Genomic DNA, 16,293 nt, shown 5'->3' with positions numbered 1-16,293 from the left:
CCTTTTTTTTCGATTATCAAAACGGGAATCCTGTTGCACTGTAAGTATTTTCAGTAGCCTTTTTTTTTTTTTTTTTTTTTTCCACTTAAGTTGTTTGTGTTCTTTTTCAAGAAAAATAAAAAAAATGATAAACAAAGCTCTTGATATCTGCTTTGCTTTTTTTTCTAATAGTTTATTTCCACTGAAGGATCACATCAGATATCTGCTCCTCCCTGGCGCCACCCTGCTGTTCTCCATAACCTGGAAATAAAGCGACGCCCAATAAATAAATAAATAAACAAATAACTCTGCTACAGCTGTTCCGTGTGTTGTCGACCACAGAGACGCTGCGCTTGGCACAGTAAGGCAGATGTGGATGGGTTTTTATTATCTATTCACAGGTATGACTGGGTACTATTGGTAGCAGCTCATTACCAACATTTCACCAGATGCCACGTACGAGTGCGACCTGGATGTGAAACTGGAATAAAGGCCGTATCTCGCTATATTTTGACAGACCGTAACAACACTGAGATGTAAACAGTGTGGATGGACGCGGTAGCAGCGGGGTAGCTAGCTGACTTTATTACACGGCGGTCCTTAAATAATCTGAACTATTCGTGATAATAATGGAGGAACTTGGAAATACATGTGTTGGCCGGATTTATTAATTACCTTGCTTTGTGAATAATGGAAATCAGGTGCCAGGAAGATCAGGAAACAGTGTTGTTATTAGCAAGTTAGCTCACGGTAGCTCAGCTAGCTGTTAGTTAAGGTTAACTACATCAAATTAGTGGGCTGGGTTAGCTGGGTTAACTCAGCCCACTAATTTTAAATAGGCACGGAAAATAATCACACAAATATTGTTGGCGACTAAACTTTTCTATTTGCTTAGATTTATTTTTTTTGACTGACAAGTTGTTGTTTTTTTCCCCCAGTGGAACCCAGTTTACCTATTTTTTTCTGGTGTTAACTCCGCTAGCCTGCTAAGCAGCTGTGTTGGTTGAGCTGCTGCTGCTCCTCCTGTCTGCTGTGGTGTCAGTGCAATCTGCTGGTTGCACAAGTCATATTGTAAATATAGCTTTTACTGCTGCTAAAACTGCCAAGTGCACGACAAGCAATGGCTCAAGAAGCGTTTCCCCTGCATTTTCTGGTCTGGAACAATCAGTACCTGGAGCTTGATCGAGAGCTGCAGAAGAAAGAGGTGAGTAAAAGGGGGGCTATGGAGCAGCTGATGGTTGTTTTTTAAATTTTTTAAATTTTTATTTTTTTACAAATTGCTTTCGGTAGGTCGCACTGCATTGCGCTGATGCTGCTTATAATTTTGGTTCTGCAGCAGGATGTTGAGCGCCTGGATCCGAGGGGGCGCACCCCGCTGGAGCTGGCTGTGTGTCTGGGCTACCTGGAGTCCACCCGGGTGCTGCTCAGGCACACTGCAGACCCCACACACAGCAACGCACAGGGATGGACCAGTGAGTGCTCCCGTTGCTGCTCCCAGTTTGCATTTGTTCAGATGGAGATAAGTAGCACCCCCCACTGTCATTTAACGTGGATGCATGTTTCAGTCTTGCAGGAGGCGGTGAGCACAGGAGACCCTGAGCTGGTTCAGCTAGTGCTTCAGTACAGAGACTTCAAACGTGCCACAGAGAGACTGTCAGGCATCCCAGAGCTGCTCAGCAAACTAAGACAGGTAGAACTGCCTCAGTTTGATTAAAACTTTAAGCCTCCAGTTCTTCAACTCTCCTGTTTCCCAAAGCACTACACCCGAACCTCTGCCACGCCTCAGACTTTTGGTAAATATTTGTTGAAAGGCTTTTCGCAAGAAGACATAGTTTTCATAGACATTGTCCCTAATTCATCTCTTCATTTTAGCAACTGTTTGATCTAAAACTGTGCACAATCCCAAGCCTGATCTAGTCAGACATCACATGGCTGGATATTTTGTTTTGTTTATTTTGATCAAATGTTCCTTGTTCTTCGTCAGGCACGGGACTTCTATGTGGAGATGAAGTGGGAGTTTACCAGTTGGGGTGAGTGTGGGTCATGTATGTGTTTTCCCAGAGGTTAGTTTCTGCTCCAGTAGTAGTTGGTCAGCTCCACTTGCAGTTAGATGGAAGATTTGAGTGATGTGACTATTTACTCTAATAAGTTACATAGTTTTAATGTAGTTTCTTGTTTTGGATTACTTTGCCTACTTTAATCTGCATAATAGTAGTTTAAACATTACTTTCATCATCAACTAATATTCACAATAAAGATTATATCTCAGTAGAATATTGTCTCTAATGTATTTTCTATACAATGCTGTTGAATAAGAGAAAGAAATGTTGATAGGTTTTCAATGTAATAATTATAATTTCATTTATTTGCCACTTTTTGAAAACAATGTTACAGAGTGCTTTACAATTTAAAAAGCAGTAAATAATTTAAAAAAAAATACACAAATCGATGAATAATGCAACAAATAATTAGGCAGAGCCAGGGTGAGAATCCAGCTCTAAGGTTAGAGCTCCCCATGCCCTCATCCACTCTCATGAGACTCGCTGGTTTATGCTTGCTGCTCTACGCTCTTACGCTCCCTATGGTTAAAAAAAGACCCAAACATCAGTTAAACATTTATATCACTAAAACCCTTTTAAAGAAGTACACAACAACGTCAGCAGTTAAAAAAAGCCAACCAATAAAAGTGAGATTTAAGAAGTGATTTATAAGAGGACATGAAATTTGCCTTCTTGACATCTCCAGGCAGGTAGTTCCACAACTGGTGGGCCGAACTGCAAAACCTTGTTCACCTTTTGTGACCAGTCGAGGTTTTAGGAACGGCGGAGAGGATCTCAAGCAGCCGTCCGGCTCACAGGGAGTTAGCAGGTCACATAGATAGGGTGGGGCTTGACCATTTAAGGCTTTATAAACAATAAATTAAATCTTAGAAACAATTATAAAAATCACAGGTAGCCCGTAAAGGGCAGTATGGACAGGTGGAATGGAGTAATTTCTCTAAGTGTACGTTAAAAGTTTGGCAGCAGTATTTTGAATCAACTACAGTCTTTAGATGCTACGTTTGGTAATGCCAGAATAAAAAGCATCACAATAGTCAAGTTTGGAAGAGATAAATGCATGGATGACTTTTGTAATCCACCAGGAGAAAGGAATGACCTGATTTTGATTAGTTAGGGTTAGGTTAGGGTTCGCTCTTAACTGAGCGAAGCAGGACTGCATCACTTTTGCCACCTGGTTATCAAAAGATAGTTCTGTGTCAAAAATGACCCCTTGGTCAAACATTATAAGATACGGCACCCAGACTGGAGGAGAGATTATTAATTAAGCTCATACTGGGGTCAGAGGGGTTAATAAAATGCACTTCAGACACTTCAGATTTTGAGGTTGAGCTGTAGAACATTTTTCGATTTTCAATATCTGCCAGACAGGACATGATTTGTGTGAGATCAGAGGTGCCAGGTTTTAACAAGGCGTAGAGTGAGTGTCATCTGCATAACAATAAAAGTTTGTGCCAGGCCTACGAAGGATTTTCCCAGGGGCAGCATGTGAATAGGAGGGTACCCAAAATAGACCCCTGGGGGATCCCACAAGAAAGAAGAAGAACACAAGAGGAAGAAGCATCTCTAAGCATTACAGGAAAAGACCTTCTACAGATCGGAAACAAACTAGTCCAGCGCCACACCACTGATGCCAAGAGTGTACTTCAGCTGCAGCTAATTATGACATCACGGTCAATTGTATCAGAGGCTGAGCTGAAGGCGAGAATTAAAATAGTACAACCCACAGTCAGCAGCAAGGGGCCAAACAGTGGAAACCTTGACTAGAGCTGTTTTAGTGCTTTGTCGGGAGCGTAGTGAGTTCCCTGGGGACATTTTGAACAAACGCTTTGGGGTTTGTTACTAAACTTTATTGTCTACTTTTTGACTGTGTAGCATTGCCTCTTTATTGTTTTTGAAAACTTTGGATATCTTAGATAATCTTAGATATAATACTTCCTTACTGATAGAGGCCATTTGTATTTCTGAAACTAGTGTCAGCTAGTTAATCCTGAGGGTTTATATCAGCTAAGGTGCTAATTAGCTAAATAATTGGTTCTTAAAAATGTTTCATCTTCCAATGAAAATCTCCCTTTTTATTTCTCCTATCTTTGCCCTTTTGCTGTTTGGCTCCCTCACGCTCTTTGCCTTTTGTTTGAAAATGTGTCTTTTATTTATTCTTCTTTTCAGTGCCCTTGGTTTCGAAGGTGTGTCCCAGTGACGTCTACCGGGTGTGGAAGAGTGGCTCGTGTCTCCGCGTGGATACCACCCTCCTGGGCTTTGAACACATGACCTGGCTGAAAGGACGACGCAGCTACATCTTCAAGGGTGGAGGTGTGTGTGCTCCCTAAACGCATGATATTAATAGATGGAGAGAAATGCCTTGAAAGACCATTTGAGCCTCATATCAAGCAAAACAAATCACGTTTTTTTGTTTTTTTTGTTTTTAAAATCTTTGTGCGTTTCTTCTTAGATGACGGTGCAGTGGTGATGGAGGTGGACCACGAGAAGCAGGTGGTGTACACAGAGCCTCTTGTGTTGTCTCCCCGCGATGCACCTTCCCTTCTGGCAGCCATGCAGCCTTCGCAGGAGAACACAGCACAGAGAATCACATCACCCATTGTCTCCACGCACCTCAACACACGAAACATTGCCTTTGAACGGTAACAAACCCAAAAAGTTCATTGATATAACATTTGAATTATTTGTGATTGTGCAAGGTATATGCTGATATCTGCTTTAAGTGTTTCGGGTTCAGGTTCTTCTTTTTTCTTAAAAGGCTTTGAATTGATCATCTCTGTGCTGTACTTTATCTCTTTGCTTCATCAGGAACAAGTCTGGTATTTGGGGCTGGCGTTCAGAAAAGAGTGAAGTGGTCAGTGGGTATGAAGCCAAGGTAATTGACTGCTGATCAAAGTTAGTTAATCACGTACTCACCATACACATTTTTCACAAGCTTACAATTTCTAAATATAAGTTATATATATATATATTTTTTGCAAATGACATTTTTATGTACCATTTTGAAGCTTTAAGTAGACATTTAGGCAGTTAATGTTTTTTGAAGCTAGAAGTGACCATATTTGGGAGTGAAGCTGGAGAGAAGTGAAGGCTTAACAAGCGCTAACCAATTAACCAAGAATAGCACTAGATCGGTTTACTGTACACAATGGACTGGACCAAAAAAAACATCATGTTTAAAAAAACAAAAAACTTTTATGTGCAGGTTTACAGTGCCACCAATGTGGAGCTGGTGACTCGGTCAAGAACAGAGCATCTATCAGACCAGGACAAGTCAAGGAGCAAAGGTAAACACAGAGCCTCTGACTCATAGTACAAAGTCAGTTTCTCTTCATTTGATTATGAATCTCTTTTCTTCGTTTTGAGTTCGAGTACTGGCACATTTTCACAGCAGATGACTATGATCTGTCTGTCTTATTCCCACTCAGGCTCTAAGACTCCCCTGCAGTCCTTCCTGGGGATTGCTGAACAGCACACAGCTCACAACGGGGTAAGAGTCTCCACACACACCACCCACACTACCTGCAGCTTTCATCGATGAACTCGTCACTTGTAACTCCCTCGCCATATTTTTTTTATCAGAGTAACGTGTCCCAGTGTGCCAGTCCTCACAACCCGACAGCCATCACAGCTGAGGAATACTTCGACCCAGAGTTCAACCTGAATGGGCGGGACATCGGACGTCCCGTTGAGCTCACAAGCAAAGTCCAGAAGTGAGATGCAGTGGTGGAAACACTGTTTATCTGTTTAAACATTTCTTTATTGATCAGTTCTTTATCTTAACCTCTTGTCTCTTTGTAATCTGCAGGTTTAAAGCCACACTGTGGCTAAGTGAAAGTCACCCTCTGTCTCTAGCTGAGCAGGTGACACCCATCATCGACCTCATGGCCATCTCCAACGCCCACTTTGCCAAACTGCGTGACTTCATCACTCTCCGCCTACCGCCAGGCTTCCCTGTCAAGATAGGTTGGTGTTAGAGATTTGGCTGTGTGTGGCGCCATGTTTTTTCTAAATGCAGTTAGCCTATTGATTCCCCTACCAGCTTTTTATGATCAATGATTTTTACTCAATGTTGAGACTTTCAAGAAAATCAGCCATTTCAAAATCTTTCTATAACGCCTGTCTTTCCTCCAGAGATTCCTTTGTTTCACGTGTTGAATGCCAGAGTGACGTTCAGTAACCTTTGTGGCTGTGACGAGCCAGTCAGCTCTGTGACGGTTAACGAACCTGAGAGCCCAGAGGAAGCTGGTAAATATATACTTTATTTTGAACTCTGTAAATAAGACACACATACCTGAATTATTTCAATAATAGCATTACAACTTTGCCTGGTTGTGAAACCCACATTTTTACAGCAGAACAGGAGTGAGAAGGTAGTTTCATCTCTAGTAGGCACTTACTTTAGTCTGTAGTTTTCAAAATATCAAGTAAGGCAGACATGTTTTTCTTTTTTTTCCATTTCAAAACTGAAAGTAATTGTTTGCCATCAATAAAACCGTACTTGCTGTAACATTAATGTTGTAACCACCCATCAGGTCAGTCTCCTGCTCTCTTCCACTGTGAAGTGGACCCCTCAGTGTTCGAGCCCCCTGCAGAGTACACCACCCTCGGTCCAGGCCGCAGCGAGCCCATGAGGGACGAAGATGACAACTTGCTGCAGTTCGCTATCCAGCAGAGCCTGCTGGACGCGGGCACAGAGAGTGACCAGGTCAGACTCGGACATGAGAAATGATGTGTTTTTTTTGGCCTTTTCTTTTACTCTGTAACGCATCAGAAGATTATTGGCTGGTTATTTGCAAGCTTATGAAATGACAGGACAAGTTAACAAACAGTACTGGACAATGTTTGTCAGTACAGGTAAATAATGCTACTCTCCTTTTTCACACTTATTTTAGGTTACCATCTGGGAGGCCCTGACCAACAGTCGCCCAGTGCCCCAGAGTCCACTGTACGAGGAAGACTCTCAGCTGGAGAGGTGACCTGACCTTCATACTTTACCTCTTTTGTTCCTTTCAAAGGCATGTTCAAACTGCTCAAGCGGGAGAGAAGTTTCTTGGTGAAATCCAGTTTAATAATCATATTAGTTATTCTCTAGGCCAGGGGTGGGCAACTTAGGTCACAGCGAGGGCCACATTTGTTTAATTCTCACTGCCAGGGGACCAAATTGTAGAATACAAAAACGATTACAGTCAATTATGTCTCAAATTTAACTCAACATATACTAGTGATCAAATATTATTGTGGACATATTTCAAGTTTTCATGATTTCATGGCAGATTTTGTCATGTTTCCAATTAATTGATTTGTAAAAATTGACCTGAGGGCCACGTTGAGGGTTGATGGGGGCCACATGTGGCCCCAGGGCCGCCAGTTGCCCACCCCTGCTCTAGGCCATGTTGAGTCATCCTTAATGTTCCCCTAATAGCAAAGACAGGCAGGTAAATATTCTGGATTCATTTTTAAATGTCATCTGTTTATAGAAATGATTTTGTTCAGTGTCAGATTAGTTTCTGAAGTTGTAAAATGGGGAGTTGTATTTTCTTCTGTGAATGTGGTTTAACTCATGATTTTCCCCTATGCAGGGAATGCACTGGCTTTAGAATTCATTTAATTAAACATCTCTAAATAGAGTTCAGTGATTAGCCTTTTCTCTCCGCCCTCTCTAGAGATCTGCAGCTCCCAAGCATCCTCTAATGAAGTGAAGCAATTTGCTCTCCTGTTAAGGAAGATGTAATGATACTTCAGATTAAGTCTCAATATTCTTATTTGTGTCGTCTCTCAGGGCAATCCAGGAGTCTCTGTCCATCTCATTGGCCAGCAGAGAGGAAGAAGACACAGCGGACCCCTCCTCCGTCTCCCCCTTGGACCCCGTCGCCAACTCCCCGCTCTCCTTCAGCGCCGTGACGGATCCACGGTTGTCAGGAAACTTAGGCCTGGCTTCGAACTTTGATGAACAGCTGCGCATCGCCATGGAAATGTCGTGTCGAGAGCAGGAGGAGCTGGACAGGTAAGGGGGAGGAATACTTGGGACAATGTGACATCAGTGAAATTAACTGAGGCAAAATGGTCATTGTTGATACAGCTCGGCCTCAGCTTGGCGCTGTTAAGCCAGGAGGTGAATGACTCAGAATAAGGAGCTATTTCTGACATCCAGAGTTTTAATCTGCCCACTTTTCCCCACTGCACCAACACTGCATGTGGTTCCCCTCTTTTCTGCCTCCTCATTTGTGTGTATATATTTACTGAGGTTCTGTGCATTGTCAGAGATGAAAGAGTAGACTGCAGCTCTCAATGAGTCGAGTGACACTTGATGACTTGGTGACTCTGTCAAAATCTCACAACATCAAAATCAAAGGAGAAAGAAAGAAACTCTTGTGTGTCTGATTCATGTTATTTGTTGAGCACTTTACTGCACAGACAGAATAATAAAGTCATGGTTCAGACGCGCTGAGTAGTCCTGAAGTCTGGGTTGTCTGAGAGACATTTGAAATGAACACAAGGTACTTGTGTCCTAATGAAAAGATAATCACTCAGTGAACAAACCCCTCATCCCAATGATGCCCCTATGCCCTACAGTTAAGTTACATGACTTAACCTATGGCCCTTATGCCCCTGCAACCAAAACAGCTTTGCCACCTTCCACACACCCAGGCTCTGTTTATACGAGCTAAACCAGGTAGTGACAACAGCAATACTATCTACCCTACTGCATGGTCCTTCTTCTGGTCCTTCCCCCTCAACTCAAGCATGTCGACTGATGACATCACCTGGGTTGTTAAAATGGAACTTCCAGTGGGTTGTTTGCGAGATATGTAATAGCTGACTGATTAATGTCAGTTTTGAGAAAAGGAGAGAGATTGATTTACTTGGTGCAGTTAATTTTTCACTTTTTCTAATGCAGCACTGCGTTTGTGACACACAAATGATCAACGACTTTTGACCTGCAGTGATCTTTTCTCCTTTGAAATGATTCCAATATGGCAGCTAACACTTCTAGCTGTCTTTTCAGAAGGGGTATGAAGACTAGACCAGCAAACCATTTTTTTTTTTCAACAAGGGCTTAAAATTGACTGAATAACACTATACGGCTTACATTTATAACCCATAGATACCGATAACTACAAATAATTCTTACACTTTATTACATTAAAACAACACACCGAGGATAGCTATGAAGATGTAATAAATGATCAACTCAAATTAGGACATTTTGTGAATTCTAACCATTTTTTAGGGTTGGCACAGTGAATGTAGAGTACGTTGAGGAAGGTTTTTCTATAAAAGAAGAAAAAAGGAGCTACACCATCCAACTGATAAGAGAAAGAAGAACATTAGAATAAGCAATATTTCCATTTCTTGGCTTAAAATTCAACCTCAGTTATGGTAAGGACGCCCTGGTGTTTTAATAAAAGATCAACTTATTCCTGTTATAACTGTTATTGTTTTTTTTGCTTTTTGTTGTGTGTGTTGTAGGAAGCAGAAGGAGGAAGAGGATGAGCTGGAGAGGATCCTGCAGCTCTCACTCACCGAGAAGTAATGTCATAACAACAGCAATGGAGCAACCGCCTTCATTGGGGAGCGATCCTCTTTATTTATTCATTTTTATTTTTATTAACTTATTTCAGATATTTTATTTGTATTCTTTACGCGAAGGCTGCTATAACACAGTGTGAAGGACCAGATTATAAGAAGTGTGTGTGAAACAGGTGTGTGTGTGGGAGCAAGTTAAACTAAGAAGAGATGGACTCAGTAACTGTGAAACACACTGCACTGAAGGAGCAGACAAAAGGGATAGTCTTTGTTTTTCTTATTTTGATTGAACATTCGTTGCAGTCTTGCTGTCTTTGAGTGGTGAATGATCCTTAAACTTTAAACCTATAACATGATCCGTGATAACGATATTTAAAAAAAAAACAGTCTTAATGGAATAACTTATAAATACATGATTATAACATTTGAATCATTTTGTTGGCTTCCTCCTGTGTAAAAAAATAAATAAAGAATGACCATCCTGGAATGAGCTCTTGTTTTATTTATCTGAACAAAGGTGTTTTAGTATACAAATTATTAATCTGCTCCATACATTCACACTCACGTGCAATTTCTGTGTGAAATAATTTTAAGACAATTATTGGACAAAACAAGCTTAGAACGTGGTGCTATTGAAACCCAGAGCTTTAATGATTGAACTCGTGACCTAGTGTGAAGCTGTTTGGACGATCCTGCTAGCTTCTGCCTCTCAAATGTCGGCAATGTCGTTTTCTCGTGCATGATAAATATCATTACACTCTTCATTTTGTAACAACCAAATAATAAAACGAAACCATCTGCCATGATTACAACAATAACAGCATAATCGTTTGTAAAGAATTGTTCATCAATAAGATGACGTGTTTTACTGTTAGGCTGCTGCAATGAGAAAATATAAATCAACATGACAGCTTAATCAAACCATTTGCTCATGCAGTCTTATGGCTGTGACTTAAGTCTCTGTACGTTTTTCTCTTCTTTTTTTTTTAAATAACTTTAAAACAATTAATATTAATTTTATTTTATTAAACTAATTTTTCCATTTTTTCTTTAGCAAAACTGGAGTATAAAAACTTTTATGCTACTGTGTCAGGGCAAAGATCCATCTAACCCAAGTTAGCCAATAAAACCTACTATTTTTCCCAGCAACGTGGTAAAACGTAGTAAGTGTAGAATCACCTTTTTTTTTAATTAATCTTGTAGTTGCCATTTCCGTTCAGAGATTTATAGATCTCTTTGTGAGCATGCATCACTGCTCTATACCTCCCTTCACCTCAAAGTGTGCTCATTTGTTAAATCAGCTGCTTTACTTTTTTTTAAACAGCAACATAATGATGGCAAGATTGTTCCACACTGAAATATAAAACTATAGCCAAAGATTAAACAATTACTTTTGAGATCCTGTCGCTTTTCCTCTGCTGCTATATTAAGATTATGATTAAGATTTACTTTATTGATTTCTGTTTTTACACTCTGTAATTCATTCAACACACACACACAGGCTGAAATATACAAATGCACAAACAGGATCATATGGACATGCACTAATGGAGAGATGTCAGAGTGATGGAGCAGCCCACAGCGGGCGATCCTGAGCTGGTGGTGGGTAGGGGGTACCTACCACAGCCCCTCGGCAGTGCTCAGGAAGTGATCTAGCACCTCTCCAGTTACCAGACCAACTTTCATATTTGGTCCGCACCAGGACTTGAGCCGGTGACCCTCCAGTTCCCCACCCAAGTCCCTACCGACTGAGCTACTGCCGCCAGTATGTAGAGTTATTTTGAACTTTTAACACAGGCTATGTCAGGTATATACGTATAAACAACGGAAATCTGAAACGGGGACAGTTTCGAGTTGAAAAGACGAGCTCCTGTGATTAGGTGTGTCCCAGGTGTAAAGAGAGAAAAGCCTGTCCAGCGTTCCCCAGTTGCTTTTTACCCCTGCTTTGGAAATAACAACCTCTCCCATTTGAATGAAACCACCGCACAATTCTAACTCTGTAAAAGATATTAAAACTAAAAAACATGAAATCAGCAGATCTGTGAGAGACCGCACAGAGCTTACACTACAGAACTGTTTTTACTCCAGGTTGCTGTTCTTGGGGAGGCGTTTTTGGTGGTTTGATTTCCACTAGTCACAACTTCCTCCTCGTTATTTCCAGCATAGATGTTTTCCCTCCGTAGTTTCAAAGCTTTCCGTAGCTCTCCATCCATTTCAACTAGTTTGGACAAAAGCATACACTTGTCATTCATTTAGACAGACTTTATTTAATCATACTACCTAAACCCATAGGATAAAAAAAAAACAAAAAAAAAACTAAGCTGCTTTTTTAATACAAATATTCACACTCATTCTCACCTATCTTTATGTCATCAGGTCTGCTGTCATCTGGAACCATGTAATCCCCCTCCTCTGGTTCGCTCTGACGGGGAGAAAACTCTTCTTTGGTCTCTGAACGTTGCATAGGGGCCACCTGGGCCTTTGGTACCTCTTTAGGATGAGTTGAAGTGGTGCTGATACACTTTGGAGCATACGAAACATCTGATGAACACATGAACAGTTTTAGGAGTTGTGTACATGTCAGGGGATTAGAACTCTGTTAAACAGTTGTGACTCTTCTCACCAATTCGAGTGTCATAGGGCTGAAATGCTCTGTAGGGCTGCAGACGATACGCTGTCTTCTCAAGGAAGTAGTCAACCACATCATTCAGGGAGAAGACTGTCACCTACAGAGAGGAGGACACATGGAAGAAATGTCAAGAGAAAGAGCAGGTTTGTTGATGTTTGTGAGAAGGCAGGATTTATTTGATTTGTACTTGAATATGTTTAGGTTCACGTTTTTTTAGCCACTCAAGCATAAAAAAACATTGTAAGATAAAAGGAGCCTGATCCACTCTTAGTCTCACACAAATTAATACAAAAATTTAACACTTTTTTTTTTTTATCAGCGGATATGGAAGCTTCTTAAACAACCATTTCTCTATGCAACTTACAGGATCATCCAGCTCAATGACAAAGCCTGAGTTTGTGGAGGTCACTCTGTAGTTCTTCATGATACCTTCACTGAAACACAGGAAAGACGAGGATCATTTACCTTCTGCTGAGTGGGCCTTTCATAAGCAACGTTTTTTTTTTTTTACATTTTACGAGACAGACAGAAACAAACATCATGTTTAGTATCTATCTGTCTGTCTGTCTGTCAGGTATCCATCCATCAATCCATCCATCCATCGACCTTCCTTTTCTCATTCCTCCCTCCCTCCCTCCCTCCCTCCCTCTCTTCCATCCATCCTCACTCATTCTTCCTCCTTTTTTCTGAGACAAAGATGTAGGGTCAGACCTTTGCTTCTGCTGCCTGAGGGTGAGGGCGTAGTTGTTGGCCAGAGCTGATGGGCGGAGGATAATGCTTCCACATTCAGGGTTCTCCTCCAACATCTGCTCAGCCTTGCTTCGAGACACGTTAAAGAAACAGCTGCAATAAAGAAACACTTCCTCATCACCTGTGGAGGTCATAAAGGTGCCGTTCTATTGGTCAAGACAGCAGAGATGAAGTACACATCACATGGTGGTGAGTGTAGGGAGAACAGGCTTATATGTATTTGTTTTCTGAAAAGGCTGAAGAGACTGTAAATTCTGAAGTTAGTCAGAATAATGATGAACCCAGAGGGAAGAATCTGATCAGAAAAACTCATGGAGACAGTCTTTTCTAACATACACAGGCATCTCTGAAGAGGTGAGGTCAGGCTCGTCTTTGGGTGGTGGAGGGGAGGGAGAGGCCGACTGCAGGAAGGCGGGTCGGGGTGGAAGGGGTGGACGCTGTGTTGGGTTGTTTCTTTTCCTCTCCTTAGCCATAACCTCCTCAAGCTGCAGTTTCTGACCGGGCAGAAGCTGCATCTTATTGGGAATCTCTTTCTACGGGAAGACAGAGTTCAAGGTCAAAACCTGAATTTTTCTCTCTTAATTGTAGAAATAATCCTAAAAATAAAGACAGTTGAATCTTAATAATGAATCATGAATAATATCCCTATTATATAATCCCTATTATACAACAGAAACTTTGCGTATCTGGATCTGCATTATCAAATGTCAGCTTCCTTGTTGTTTCCTTTGTGCCATTATCATTTTAATAATTAGTCCATAGAGGAAGTTTGTCCCCTGAAGCTCCATGAGCCATATAATTGCATAATAATTAACCAGACTCTGCTATTTTCCCTGTTTGCTCTTTTTTTTGCTCATACAGCACACACAGAATGTAATATTAAAAAAGAAAAGAAAAGAAAAGTCAGTAAAAGGATGTATTGTATGAACGGTCAATGTCTCTCTGTGGAGAAGGTCAGACATTAAGGATTTGTTATTGCTTTTTTTCTGCACACTTAGCATATTCTGTAGCATCAGCAGCTACTGTGTTTTTATGGTTTTATAGGTGTGCTGCTTACTTTGGTGACAGTCAGGATGTAGCCCCTCCACTCCATTCCTGCGTCAAGATTGTCCATCTGTACCGTAACACAGCAGACTTTATTTCTTTTAGCTGCTCACAAAAGAAAGAAAACTTAACAACTGGACGGGGTCAGATATAAGTTAGCCGACAAATTAAAACCAATGCCCATATGATTTCAAATTTCTTTGTAAACCCAAGACCAACTACAGGCTGAAAAAAGGAGAAAATTGAGCTTCAACACACCTTAAGCTGCACCTCCTCTGAGTGTAGGAAGAGAGTGAAGATTGGCGGCACCTTCTTCTGAAAGGCATTCTCCAGCTCCATGGACTTCAACTTCTCCAGGTCCATCTTGTCTGTGTACTGGAGAGCAAACATTTCAACTAAAACAAGTACAAATCAACACTTCAAAAAGAAATATTGAAATATGCATCACATAATGTGAGAACTAAGTAACTTCTTCTGTGATCTAAGTAGAACAAATCTGTTCTTGAATGCACCTTTTCTGTTAGTATATCACCCACTTGTAAAAGCCCTTCCACGGAATCGCCCTGATTTAAAAGGCTTAACACCATACATCTTAGATAGATAGATAGATAGATAGATAGATAGATACTTTATTGATCCCGAGGGAGATTCAAAGCATCCAGTAGCAGGTTACAAAGACGTACATGACATGAAACATTTGTTACAAATTAACCACAAAACCGACGCCCCACTCCCATACAAATATATTAACCTGAAAACAAGATTTAAAGAATCCCCCTAGATGAATCAAACTTAAACTGTGCAATTAAAAAAAATAGACGTTTACAAGAAATGTACATAACCTGTGCAGGGATAAAAATATATGTGAAATTTAAACAAGAACCTATAAACAGGTGAGGAAAAAATCTGTAATTAGACCTGAATATAAAAAATCTAAATAAAAAAGTGTTGACCTTCTGAAGTTGTGTTGTTTATATATGTACAGCAACGTTTTTAAAAAAGGGGGGAAAACAGCTCTTAAATGAATTGTTAAATTGATCATTTAATAATGGTATTTTGTAAATCACACTCTTGCTAAAACTCAGTGAATAAAAATAAATAAAACTGCTTACTGTAGCCTGTGTGTCATCTTTATACAGAAACAGTGTGGTTCCTCGGAGCTCTCCGAAAAATTTCTTGAAATCCTGAAAATCACATCCGTCAATTTAATGTCTGCACTTGTTGCCACTTTCTAATTTCCAAATGTAACACTGTCACTGAACCATGACAGTTGTCTTTAGCAGTCGGTTTCCTCACCTTCTCTTTGGAGCTTTTCTTCTGCAGGCATCCAGAGTAGTAGAGAGGCAGATCTGTGATGGTCTCTCTCCGCTTGAAGACCATTCTGGGGTGCAATGACATCTTACAGCACTTGTTCTTATAAGTTCTTCTGGTCTGGTTTCGTTCAACGGCCTCCGTCACTGTGCAGTCTTAAATGTTCTCCTCAGGTGGTTCCAGTGAAAGATTGACTCCTTTGTGTTTACTCGACCAGCTCTCAGGGCAGTAATGAACTCTAGCTCAGTCTTCAGTTTATTTGATGTGATTATTGGTCAATAAATCTGCCCTGGTGAGTTTATACTCCCCGTTCCTTTGGTGGCTGAGCTGTCTTCATTATGGGAATGAGGAAATGCTGCAGTGATTTATAAAGAAGGAAGTAGTCAGTGAACAAATCCCAAATAAAAATCAACTTTTGTACTTTGAACCTAGCTGAACAAGCAAAACAGCTTTACACTCAGACAAATATAAAGCAAGCACACACACACACACACCCAGCGATCCCAGAACTTATTCTTAATGTACAAGCCAGATGAATTATTGCCAGATGAGTGTAGTTAATGTGTATCTCTCTATTGCGCCGATGAAATCAGCAAAATTTACCAAACATTTGAACTTGTGAGTCAGTGAAATGTTTTTTTTTTTTTCATGCCGTCAGTATTCAAACTGAAAAAAAGTATATTGTACACACACAAGGACTCAACCATCACTGTTCAAGCTATAAATCATGAGTTGAGTAGTTGGATAAATTTGAAAATTTTAATTTAATATCAAAATGTTTTATTTCATTCAAGATCTATACTATCATTGCCCATATTTGTGCTATTTTAATATACTACTAAAATTACTTCCCTTTATAAAAAAACAAAGACAAATGTGATTTAGAAATAAAGTTGAATGTGTATCAGGTAGACCTGCGAGGCTTTAGTATAAACATGGTGCTAACATGATGTGCATTTCTTCATCTGTATACAGGAATTAAACATAATACAT

General features: G+C 40.4%; 2 protein-coding genes across 2 annotated transcripts; one reads left to right on the top strand and one right to left on the bottom strand.

The window, feature by feature from the left end:
- Positions 1-279: 279 nt before the first annotated feature.
- Positions 280-10,053, top strand: ankrd13d (ankyrin repeat domain 13 family, member D). Its single transcript, XM_020645818.3, has 16 exons — positions 280-1,183; positions 1,316-1,451; positions 1,545-1,669; positions 1,964-2,009; positions 4,206-4,349; positions 4,489-4,678; positions 4,845-4,911; positions 5,242-5,323; positions 5,465-5,526; positions 5,619-5,749; positions 5,845-6,002; positions 6,171-6,284; positions 6,572-6,744; positions 6,932-7,011; positions 7,819-8,043; positions 9,510-10,053. The coding sequence occupies exons 1-16, from the start codon at positions 1,100-1,102 to the stop codon at positions 9,571-9,573; spliced, it is 1,881 nt and encodes a 626-aa protein (XP_020501474.1). The 5' UTR covers positions 280-1,099; the 3' UTR covers positions 9,574-10,053.
- LOC109993010 (signal-transducing adaptor protein 1) lies at positions 10,048-15,636 on the bottom strand. The gene is made up of 10 exons (XM_020645816.3): positions 15,286-15,636; positions 15,102-15,173; positions 14,248-14,364; positions 14,003-14,059; positions 13,282-13,478; positions 12,907-13,038; positions 12,560-12,629; positions 12,190-12,292; positions 11,925-12,107; positions 10,048-11,784 (listed from the first exon to the last, which is right to left on the bottom strand). Exons 1-10 carry the CDS (start codon positions 15,385-15,387, stop codon positions 11,627-11,629), a joined length of 1,191 nt encoding a protein of 396 aa, XP_020501472.1. The 5' UTR covers positions 15,388-15,636; the 3' UTR covers positions 10,048-11,626.
- Positions 15,637-16,293: the final 657 nt, after the last annotated feature.

The sequence above is a fragment of the Labrus bergylta genome, chromosome 9, assembly GCF_963930695.1.
Source record: "Labrus bergylta chromosome 9, fLabBer1.1, whole genome shotgun sequence".
NCBI lineage: Eukaryota > Metazoa > Chordata > Actinopteri > Labriformes > Labridae > Labrus > Labrus bergylta.
Note: the sequence above shows the minus strand (reverse complement) of the source record. Positions and strands in the feature narration are given on the sequence as shown.

Bases quoted from the DNA above. Each gene is read 5' to 3' on its own strand.
- ankrd13d (XM_020645818.3), top strand. From the start codon at position 1,100: ATGGCTCAAGAAGCGTTTCCCCTGCATTTTCTGGTCTGGAACAATCAG. The intron at 4,350-4,488 runs GTGTGTGTGCTC...GTTTCTTCTTAG, and splicing joins CTACATCTTCAAGGGTGGAG to ATGACGGTGCAGTGGTGATG. The intron at 5,324-5,464 runs GTAAACACAGAG...ATTCCCACTCAG, and splicing joins GGACAAGTCAAGGAGCAAAG to GCTCTAAGACTCCCCTGCAG.
- LOC109993010 (XM_020645816.3), bottom strand. From the start codon at position 15,387: ATGTCATTGCACCCCAGAATGGTCTTCAAGCGGAGAGAGACCATCACA. The intron at 14,365-15,101 runs GTAAGCAGTTTT...TTTGCTCTCCAG, and splicing joins AAGATGACACACAGGCTACA to TACACAGACAAGATGGACCT. The intron at 14,060-14,247 runs GTGTGTTGAAGC...GTTACGGTACAG, and splicing joins CAGAGGAGGTGCAGCTTAAG to ATGGACAATCTTGACGCAGG.